This window comes from Terrapene carolina, unplaced genomic scaffold (genome assembly GCF_002925995.2).
Source record: "Terrapene carolina triunguis isolate 2854851 unplaced genomic scaffold, T_m_triunguis-2.0 Scaffold138, whole genome shotgun sequence".
Classification (NCBI taxonomy): domain Eukaryota; kingdom Metazoa; phylum Chordata; order Testudines; family Emydidae; genus Terrapene; species Terrapene triunguis.
In genome coordinates, this window is record NW_020664489.1 from 469,534 (window position 1) to 481,414 (window position 11,881).

General features: G+C 38.2%; 1 protein-coding gene across 1 annotated transcript in view; it reads left to right on the top strand.

Annotated features, from left to right (window-relative positions):
• Positions 1–10,184, top strand: part of DYNC2H1 (dynein cytoplasmic 2 heavy chain 1) — a 367,402-nt gene extending 357,218 nt beyond the window's left edge. Inside the window, exons 88-89 of the mRNA XM_029911951.1 lie at positions 4,494–4,610; positions 9,598–10,184. Coding sequence (XP_029767811.1) covers positions 4,494–4,610; positions 9,598–9,756 — 276 coding nt within the window. The 3' untranslated portion in view covers positions 9,757–10,184. The remainder of the gene's footprint in view (positions 1–4,493; positions 4,611–9,597) is intronic.
• Positions 10,185–11,881: the final 1,697 nt, after the last annotated feature.

An 11,881-nucleotide genomic window follows, 5' to 3' on the forward strand; every position in this document is an offset into this window, starting at 1 on the left:
CAGCGTTTACATTCTTTGGACGTTCGCAGGGCCCTGGCTTTCTATATTGACCGTACAAAGCCATTTAGGAAGACGACGCAACTCTTCATTGCGGTAGCCGACCGGATGAAGGGCTCACCGGTCTCTTCACAGTGCCTGTCCTCCTGGATCACATCCTGCATTCGTGCTTGCTACGACCTGGCCGGTGTACCGACGCCACGCCTCACCGCTCATTCCACGAGGGCCCAGGCCTCCTCGACTGCCTTCCTGGCTCAAGTCCCGATCCAAGACATTTGTAGAGCTGCAGTGTGGTCATCGGTCCACACATTCGCTACTCACTATGCGCTGGTGCAACAATCCAGAGACGATGCTGCTTTCGGGTCAGCGGTTCTGCACACAGCAATGTCTCACTCCGACCCCGCCACCTAGGTGGGGCTTGGGAGTCACCTAACTGGAATGGATATGAGCAAGCACTCGAAGAAGAAAAGACGGTTACTCACCGTTGTAACTGTTGTTCTTCGAGATGTGTTGCTCATATCCATTCCAAACCCGCCCCCCTTCCCCACTGTCGGAGTAGCCGGCAAGAAGGAACTGAGGGGGCGCTGGGTCGGCTGGGGTATATATCCAGCGCCATAACGGCGCCACTCCAGGGGGCTCCACAGCCGACCCACCGGGTGTTGCTAGGGTAAAAATCTTCCGACGATCGTGCACGCGGCGCGCACACACCTAACTGGAATGGATATGAGCAACACATCTCGAAGAACAACAGTTACAACGGTGAGTAACCGTCTTTTACACTCTCACGATAAAGTGAATGCGCTACGGTACTTTTATGAGGTGAATTGAAAAATACTATTTCTTTTGTTGATCTTTTTTCTAGTGTAAATATTTGTAATAAAAAATAATATAAGGGAGCTCTGTACACTTTGTATTTGGTGTTGTAATTGAAATCAATATATTTGAAAATATAGAAAAACCTCCAAAAATATTCATAATACATTTAAATTGGTATTCTATTATTGTTTAACAGTGCGATTAAAACTGTGATTAATTGCGTTTTATTTTTTTAATTGTTCATTTGTTTTGAGTTAATTGCTTGAATTAACTGCGATTAATTGACAGCCCTACTAATTTGCTAGACAAAGGAAATACGGTATATCTAATCTACCTGGATTTCAGTAAAGCAGTTGATACAGTCCCACATGGGAAATTATTAGTTAAACTGGAGAAGATGAGGATTAATATGAGAATCAAAAAAGGTGGGTAAGGAACTGGTTAAAGGGGTGACTACAATAAATCATGCTGAAAGGTGATTTGTCAGGCTGTAGGAGGTTACTAGTGACATTCCTCAAGGATCACACTTGGGATCAGTCTTTTTAACATTTTCATTAATGACCTTAAGACAAAAATTGGGAGTGTGCTAATAAAATTTGCAGATGGCACAGAGCTGGGAGGTATTGCCAATACTGAGGAGGACTGAAAAATCATGCGACAAGATTTGGATAACCTTGAAAACTGGATAATAGAAATGGGATTAGATTTCATAGTGCAAAGTTCAAGAGCATTCACAAGAATTTTTGAATAAGATGAGGATTTATCAGGTGGAAGTGACAGAGGAGGAGAAATAAATTTTACCAACTCTGAAATGGATGATTAATTTGTCAGATGGCAAAAAGGCATTGATTAGTAGCAGTTCCTTCCTAGTGGGGATGTGAAGAATACCTGATTCAGAATCAATTTGTATATAATGGCACCTTCTTTAATGGCACTTAGAATTGCTTGGACAGAGATTCTGAAAATGTCTGGCTCTCCCCTGACAATCACCATTGCTATGCACTTATACCTGCCCTATTTGCTATTTGCACTGATTGGTCTGTCAACATCTGAAATCAGCTGGTCTTATCCCTTTTGACATAAGTCCTCCATTTTCAATCATTTTGGAACCAAATGCATGACAAGAACAGAAGAAGCACAGTAAAGGACTTTTTGACATTAAATGCTATGAACTCCGGTAAAGCTGAATGTAAATTCTGTAAAACAAAATATTATTGCAAGAATGTTATATACAGCCACTCAAGAGAAGCTATCGAACACATATTGAAGCTAAGTTTCCAGATGTTTATATAGATATCATTAAAAGAGTTCATAGGAAGCACTTTTTACACAGTTTGCCTCTATCAAGCACCAAGAATCATGCAGCCTGTGGAGGAAGTGAAATTTGGTTTCCTGTAGGCTGCTAAGATCTGTATTGTCCTGTGGGAAATGATGGCACTTAATAGACAGGAAATGTTTATTGTGGAGAACATGGTCTTATGGAGACAGAGTGTCTTTGAACCTTAATATTAGCTCACTTCCCATAAATTCATTTAAAATAACATGAACCCTAATATGCAAGAGCAAATTTGCCAGAAAGTAATAAAATGCAAACGATTGCAAGGTGCTATTCATTTATGGTGAAATCTGCTCCACTTGTGAAGAACACAAGTAACTCATGCTTTGTGTGAGTGAAATGCCAGTAGATTATGGAGGTAAAATCCACAGTATCCTCCTCCCGTTGGCCTAAATCCAGATTGCAGAGGTACAGTGAACCCCTCCTCTGACTGCTATTCCAGTCCATGAGCTGGTGTACTAACTGCAACTCCTCTGCACTACTTTTGTGTGGTGTACTGGAGTCTCAGTTCAGAACATCACAGACTATTTGTTTAACAATACTGACCTCTGAAAGTGCATTACTCCCAATGGGCTGCTTTCTTCAATGGCTTCCCACTGAAGATTTAGTCAAATTCAAGGTTTTGGTGTTCATCCTCAAAGTACTTCCTGGGATTGGTCCAAATTCCCAGAGGGACACATTTTATTATTTTACATGACTATGAACGCAAAGGAACTGTCAAGTTCAAGAGTGAAACTTGAGTGCGGTAGATAGAGCTTTCTCAGCAGCTAGTTCACTGCTGTGGAACTCGCTTCCATGGGTGTTCCAGCATGACCATGAACTTGAGCACCTTCAGAATAAAACCTAAAATCCACTTCCTCAAATTAGTCTACCGTCTTTCAGTAAACCTACCAAAATCACACATTTAACAAACAAACAGCCACACAAGAAAGAATATTTGATGCCTTGGTTGAGAGGGCCCGAGGAGTTGAATATTTTTTCTGCATGTTGATTAGCAGGGGCAATTGGCCTAGTTCTGTTCTGAAGCTGTTGTTGCTGGAGTTTTTGTATTCATGGAGCATTTGTTTGCAGAACTGCAGGTGCTGAGTTTTTATTGTGGTTTTATCCCAGTCACTGTAATAACTTGTTAAGATGAGCTCCAAACTTCATTCTTACACAATAAAATGACTTAATTATACCGTTGAATTAGCAGTAGTTGTATTGGTGTAGTTGTAGCTACTTAGTGGCGTAGCTTCTTTACGGCATAGAGGCCTGCAGAGCTTTTTCTTGTCGTGGTAATACAGCCAGTCTGAATCCCACAATGGATTTTTATGAGGCCCAGGGTATGTGTAATTTAGAATCAATCTCCATGTCTCTGTAATACAATTTTACTCTGTTTTGGTTAACTTCATTGTTTGAGGGGGAGAGTTTTCTGCAATATCATTAATTTTGTTTTTTCACGTTGACTTGTAGTTGCCCATGTGTTGCAGTAAAGGAAAGTACCCGACTCCAAGACTGTAGATCTTCAAAGGGAATGTTTTTAGAAGAACTGCTGTTACACACACACTGGGTCTCCTTTGTCATTAATCCATGCAGAGCTTAAATTCCGTTTAAAGCAGGAAAAATACTTTTTCTTAGTTCAGAAGCTGAAAGTGCTGATTTGATCATTGTTTGTTAAAATCATTCATTTAAAATATGTTACAAGTAGAACAATATGGAGACAGTTACTTATGCATTCAACCCGTTAAATTTGTTTTACTCAATAGCACTTTAACCTAAAATCTTATTTCATATTGCTTAACATTTATTTTTTTCATCCCCCTTTCTCCCCACCCCCATATTCTTTCTGAATGGAGTATAAGTAGAAAATTATCTTGTTTCCTTCTGTAGAAAACGTACAGGAGCTTATTCTATTCGTTGAAAGCTTAGGTCAAACTTCCAAGCAAGAAGCCTTCCCTTTTCAGTTATTATTGTATTTTTTGTTGTTGTGTAGTTTTATTTTTTGTAATTTTGTTTTATGACATTGTTAATAAATGTTTACTTGGCTGTTGCCACTATATGTATATTAATCTAATGCCAGGGCACCTGCAGTTTCATAAATGATGACATTTACAGGTATTGTTCTCTAGCATTTTCAAAGAATGTTAAACCAAACCAGAGGAAGTTCACTCTGAAGAATAGTCTAGATCTTTTAAAATCCTATTTCTGTTTCTCCCATGCAATGCTATGATAATTAGTTTCCTTTTATTTAGAACTTGGTCACAATACAGAGGACTATCCATGCCTTTGTTAAGGCACAGTATAATCATTATTGACATTTTAAGCTCTAATATATATCTGAATATTTTGTGTGTTTCCATTACAGATAAGTGGCCTGCAACTGGAAGGTTGCAGTTTTGATGGACATCGACTTTCAGAAAACCAGCATGACTCTCCCAGTGTGTCATCAGTTCTCCCTTGTTACATGGGCTGGATTCCACAGGTACTAAATTATTAAAGGACCTAAACTTTTATAGTTTCCTTTCTTCTGTGTAATAGCTTTCCAGTATGATGTTCCTGATCTGTTTGTTTCTTCTTTTAAAAAATGATCAACTCCCAGTTTTAATAGAACAAACAGTCATGTATAACATGGCAGATTTATTTACATTTTGGCCAATATTTTTTAAATAGTAACAAACAAATGAAGAGAAAGACGCTGTAAAGAGGAAATGTATTCAAATCAAAGCTTTTATTATTTTTATTTTCTCTGCTTTAAATATAGGATCATACGTTTTCAAAACTATATTTAATAAAACTTACAAAAGTATTTGGAAGTTCTTAATAAAAGAATTTTTCCATTAGAGTTTTAACACCATATAATGTAAAAATTGACTTAAAGTAAAGAACATCTTATGAGCGGCAGGGAAAAAATAAAACCCTTACCCCTTCTTATACCTAATGAAAAATGAATTCCAGTGATTATTGAAGTGCATTAGATTAAAGCAAAATAAGTAATCCAAACAGTAAGAATTGTAACCTGTACAACTTTCCAATTATAGTAATAATCTTTGTTAAATACTGGAATCAGAAGCTGCAAAGAACTGTGTCTTACATAGCAATTTCTCAAAGCATGGGGTAGCATTACAAAATCACAAGCTTATAAAAGCTGTAGCTAAAAAGCAAACTAAAAAGCTTAACAGAACTATGGAAGATATATAGAAATATAAATACAGAAAAGCAAGAATTACGGTATATAGGTAGGGAGGGATGTTTTTCCACTTCTGTATTACAGTAGATTCATTAGCTGTACATTATTTTCCATTGTTTTGTGTCACTTTTTCTCCCATCCTGCAAACAAGGGCCTGTACAACAAATGGAAGTGGCAAATGGTGGTTTTTGGTATGTGTCAACCTGGTGAACTCTTCAGACAAAGTTACCTTTTTGGGATAATAAATTTAGCCAGTACTAAGTAATAAAACGTGTTGAGGATCACATTAGATATTTCATTGTTATTGCTGTACCCTTTCCTGACCCAGAAGTAACAGTGCCTCTAATTGAATATCTGTAAACAGACATTAGGGGCTCTGTAGCTGAGACATATTAACTGCACCTACACTAGACTTTTCTTAAAATGTCCCAATTCTTTGCTACCACCAGTGCTGCCAAACTAGTGATGCCCATGGTGAAAGCATTAATATAGACTAATCGCCACATCAAGATTTAGTTTGAGAACACAGTGGGTAAAACACTAGCAGCTGGTCTACACTGGATCTCCCACCATTGCTATCATCAATGAACCTACGATGATTGAAAATGTGAAGAAAAAATGTAGACAAGGCTAATGAAGCAGTTTTCAGTTCACTAAGTAAAAAATGCTTACAAATCCTTATTTTGTTAATGGAAATGAACAGATTCCTAAACTTTCCAAATTTGCTGTTTTCGCTAAATATGGTTATTCTAGACTTAGGAGTTACTGGGTCGAGGGAAAATATAAATTGTTTTACACTGAGGCTCCGATTCAGCAAAGCACATACCCAACATGCTTAACCTTAAGCAGTATTGTGAGTAATCCCATTCCTATTCAGCAAAGCACTCAACCATGTGTTAAAGTTAAGCCTGTGCTGAAGTATCTGAAATTGGGCACCCAGAAAACAAGGAACACACAATTAGTGGCCACTGGTTAAAAAAAAAAAAAAAGGTTTAAAATGAGTTGCTCAGCATCATATAAGAATGTTGTGGCAGAAGCAGGAATAGAATCTAGTTGTTCAGGGTGTAATTCATCTGTCTTAACCATGAGATGATCCCTTTTCTTTCTGCACTCCACTGCCTCATTCACTACACACCTTCCACCTTCTGTAACAAATGAGTCTGAGATACTACGGACAACATCCTTATTAACTGCATAATCCTGATTCATTCCCTTTGCACTACCCATCCTGTGACAGACTGAATTGGGGGCCCTGTGGAAAAAATAGCATGTGATCATGTAATTAAATACTGTAGCATAATGCATACACACAAGTGGGCCTTATTAAGATTGCAATATTTAAGTCGATGGAGAAACAGATGCAGTTATCAGAAAAGATAAGACAAATATGGTTTAAAGACCTATGCAAAGAATACAATTCTCATGTGTCAGTTCTTCAATCTATTATAGTTTGTTTAAAGTCTTACAACACACCCATCACTGTGGTATCTTCCCAGTGCACACCACATTCAGTTTGTGTGCCACTGTGTATGTGTGAGCATACTATATTTTGTTATTCTAATTAGGCATATCTCCTTTCTTCCATCATTGCTATGAAATTTAAGCCTGAGAAACAAGATATACGGGTAGACATCTCAAAATTAAGAAGCTCTTGTCTATGAATGGAAAGTATCTGCAGACTACTTGGTCATTGCTTTGTTCAAAAGAACTTATTTTGAGAGTAGGCTTTCAAAATTAGAATTGCCAGTGTTTGAGAACATAACAGAGGTTACCTATTTAGCCTCAGGAAGTGGAAAGGTAAATTCATATCAACCTTGTACAGTTACTGGTAGAGCCAAAACATAGCATTAATATTATTTTTAAAGGGGACCATTCTCTTCTAGCTATTGCAGGTGCCATGAACACAGATAGATATTCTGCATGCATTATGCTCTGTTAATCAGACATGTAATGACACCAAAACAGGGCATGAGGCAAACAATATTATCTCCAGAAGAGGAAAGTACGAGTGATATGTTTGTCCCATAAAGTTAATAGAACTTAAAGCTGTGGGATGCGTTCCCAGCCTCATTGAAGGTAATGGCAAAACTCACACTGACTTCATAGGAGATAAGATTTCACCCCTGGTGTTGAAAAGATGAGGGAAGTTGACTTACAACAGCAATAAAAATCTTCAAAAATGGCTAGACATTCAGGTCTAAGACACAGTGCTGAAAACAGTCATTGTTTGCATTTTAACTTCTTTCCTGTTTTGAGATATTATATGGTTTCTAGTAATGAAACTTTACTCACTCATGCTTGTTTGATTTGCACTAAAAGAACCCTTCAATTTTGTTCCAGTTCCTTACTGACAGAAGTCAAATGGGATTGTTGTTTGTTTCACAAAAATCTTTGACACTTCTCCGAGAATATAAAATGAGACTTTGAGTGTTGTGAAGAGTCTGGTTTTCTGACTACACTTATTGTCCAGAATTCTATCAAAGTATTGTATCATGTTTTAAAGGCTGGTTAAATACTGCAGAAGAGTAAGGGCTAGAATGAGCCTTTAAACTCAGTCCTTTATAGTTGCAGTGCCCCAGGAGGAGCCCTCAGAGGAAACAGTGCGTCAGCCACAATTCTCCCTAGCTCCCTCTTGCTCTAGGAGTGGGGAGGGAATATTTCACTTTTCAGGCTACATCCAGATCTACTGGTCATTGTGGGGCAAGAGGAGGCAGAGCCATGGCTCCCTCAGCCCCTGGCTCACTTGTTCCTCCATAACAAAATGTAGCAGATAATTGTAATCCTCATGTAACAGCATTGCTGCTAATAGTGCACAGTAATGAAGTAAGTATATGCATATCTGAATATCTGATTATAAATAAATTCAGCCAAACTGTTTAAAACTGGGTGCCTAAAGTTAACTTGCTAAATCCCTATTTAAGCACCTAATGGAAATGGTCTATTTTCCAGAGGTGCCAAACACCACCACCTGCCACTGTAGTGAATATTGCTGTAAAGAGTTAATGCATTTCCCTGTATATGACTAGTGAAAGCATCCCCCTTCTTGTTTTAACTAATATTCAATCATTTTAAATATTTTTACATGTTTTGGATTGCTAAAATTGCATGTAAGGTTTTTTTGTTTTATACTTGTGATTGATTCCCTTTCTATCTAAGCTCTTGTCTGTCAGTTATAAAGAGAGCATGGAAGAGACAGTAGGCAGGTTTTACGCTGTGGGCCAGATCCTTTGGTCTGGCTGAGCTTACAAACTTTGTGATCCCTTTGTCCTGCTGCTGGCTGGGGACCATGTCAGTCCCTGGGATAAGTTAGAGCAGCTCCCTGTGGCCTGGAGAGCCCTCCTAGTAACAGTATTCATTGTTTGAACAATGCCCTAATAAACACCATAAAATCCTCAAAGTAGTCTGCAACAATGGGGAAGGGGAATGTCTGTCTGTCTGCCCAAGGGCAGAACTAAATGGAATTTTTTTTATACATAAACAATGGCTGCTGCTCATCAGTTTGTGCATCTCAGGATGTGTGACAAGTCATATCCTCCAGGACACCCCATTCTCCTTCATAACCATTTCCCTTTTGCAGCAGCTCTTGTACTACTTCAGAGGCCCAATCATACTCCTGCTGAAACTGCTGTAGACATTTACTTCAGTGAGTACAAGGACGAGTAAAAACTCAGTCACTTAAAAACCCTGCACATCAATCCTGCACAGACTGATTTATATGTCAGAATTTAGAAAGGACTATTCTGGAATTTTAAAACAAGACTACTTTGTCTTGGTCTCTTTCTACTCACTGCAGGTCAAAAACCAAGAATATTTCTTTGTAATGATTCCAGTTAAAATATGTAAATGTATCTTTGGACAATAATGGCTTAAATAAGAGTAACTTGGTTGGCAGCAGACTTTAAAAATCTTTGAAGTGGAAAGTGTTGGAGCTGTGCTCATGGGAGCTAATTCAACCTGCTTTAGATTTCTGGTTCAGGTGTTATATGATGTCAGATGTTATCATTTTACCCTTCAAAACCTGACAGACACAGTAAAGAGAATTCAAATGCTGAGTTGTGTCAGAAGTCTAGAGAAAAATACTTTTTCTGAAACATTTGCTTTCTGTTCCCTCTTCCCAGTCTTAGCCAACAGATTATTCTTCTGACACCTACCAAAGGTTGCACTTATCACATTATAACTTCTGATTCTTCTTTGGATACCGTGTCATCCAAGATTGTTCTTGTGTCATGTTAATATACGTACTGTATTTTTAAATTATAACTAATGGGTGGTTTGTTGACAGAATGCATACGGTCCGTATTCTCCAGAGGAGTGCATATCCCTGCCAGTCTATACTAGTGCTGAGAGGGACTGTGTGGTGACGAATATTGATGTGCCCTGTGGAGGAAACCAAGACCAGTGGATCCAATGTGGAACTGCATTATTTTTAAAAAATCAGTAAGATGAAAGTACACTAACTTTGTGCAGTCAGGTTTTTTTAACATCTGAGCTGTTTGCTGTGAGATGGCTTTGGTTTCATTATATGTTAAATATTAGTTTTAAAACAGGTGTATAAATCCCCAAAATGTTTACAAATTTAAAAAAAAAAATGACCTGGGATTGGAATAAATTGCATCTTTGTGAGGTGATGTAAAAATGATCCGCAGTACTATAATGCCAGACACACAAGTGGCAGTTTCTCAAGATTGTAATGTAATTTATTTTCTGTTTTAATTTCTTGCAATCTCATATTTTGACTATTGCAGTCCCACAGAGATTGAACAGAAAGGAAAATCAAACATGTTTTCTTTGTTCTGCTTCTTTTTGTATCTTATATCTGTATTCTGTCTGATATGTTATATTTACAATTATTATGTAATAAAAGTAGCTGATGAGCCTTATTATGATTAAGCCATCTTTTCTATGCACAAATTCAAAATTTTTTGTATTTTTTTTAATGTAATGATTTTAACTATTCACATTTTACTTGAGCATGATCTGTAAATTACATAAGATTCATGCAGTCCTTGTGTGCTATGAGTTGGGACCTCTGTCCGTTGCAGTTATCACACAGAAATAGCTGAACACAGAATTATGAAACCAGACAGAATTCAAACAATGTAGATATAAAAGAACAAATTAATGTGAATGCTAATGGTTTCAAAATTAGAATTTTTAAAACCCTGCATTTTCCTTATCTATTAATATGCCTAAAAGAGGGACTACCAGTGATGTCAATAAAATACCAAGTCAGATTGAAGAGGCCTTCACCATGCACTGGGCTGACATGAGAGACATAATTGTGCTTATGGGCTCCTGGCATCAAGTGAGTCCAGTTCAGGATACTGTGTGTTGGAGCACACTGATTCACTCCAAGCAATATGACACAAGATGGTGTGTCACATTGGGATAGTGCCATACTTTGGGTATGCTGTTAGATACAGTGCCAAATGAGATGAGCCAAAACCATCCAAGAATAACAAAATCCCATCATGATGCTCATCTTAGTATCTAATTGTGATTGTACAATGGCTTTATGAAGATAATTTTAGAAAACAAGAAAAGAATGAATTTATTGCATTATTAAAAATAGTTCCCAAAGAAAAGTGTAAGAACCGACTGATCTCTTTACATTGGTGTAAATCAGGAGGCAATGCAGATATACCAAAGCAGAATTGGCATAAGCCCACACCGATTTTTTTTTAATTAAGGCCATATTTCTCTTAATTGATGTTTGTTTGGGGGTGGGGAAGGGTTGGCCATATTTGCAGTTTGCTTTTTTTAAGAAAGTGGCTTTCCCTCTCCTCTTCCTTCAAACCTGCCCCACACCCCTAAACCCCCTACATCCCGCCTTTTGTCTCTTGCCTAGGAAGCTTTTCAACTTTAATGTTACTTATTATAAGATGAATCAGAAGTTCTAAAATATTCTGATTCAACTGCAGTTATACATTTAAAACAGAGTCGTGTATAACCACTGAATGGATTTACTTACAACATTTCAGAAAATTAACTTCTAGTCTAAGGGCTGGTCTACACCCAGCCGCTAGTTCGGCGGCTGGGGATCGAAGTTCTGGGTTCGACTTATCGCGTCTGGTCTGGACGCGATAAGTCGAACCAGGAAGTGCTCGCCGTCGACTGCAGTACTCCAGCTCGGCGAGAGGAGTACCGCGGAGTCGACGGGGAGCCTGCCTGCCGCGTGTGGACCGCGTCTGAACCGCGGTAAGTTCGAAGTAAGGTATGTCGACTTCAGCTACGTTATTCACGTAGCTGAAGTTGCGTACCTTACTTCGACTTGGGGGGTTAGTGTAGACCAGGCCTAAGTGTCATAAATTTGGGGCCGATATACATTTTTCAGTTAGAACAAAGGTATTGAATCCCCATTGGAACAACAAATCTTCTTAACGATAAAGTTTTTAGGGACTCCTCCATAAAAGGTGGTGACATGAAAATGGAGCACTGCATCCTAGATACTGAACCCTGCCCCACACACAACAAATAAAGGGTAAATATGCAGAGAATTTGCCAAAAAATGGACATTATTAGGAGGACACAGTGCTGTCGTACCATTTCTTGGGACAACAGAATTT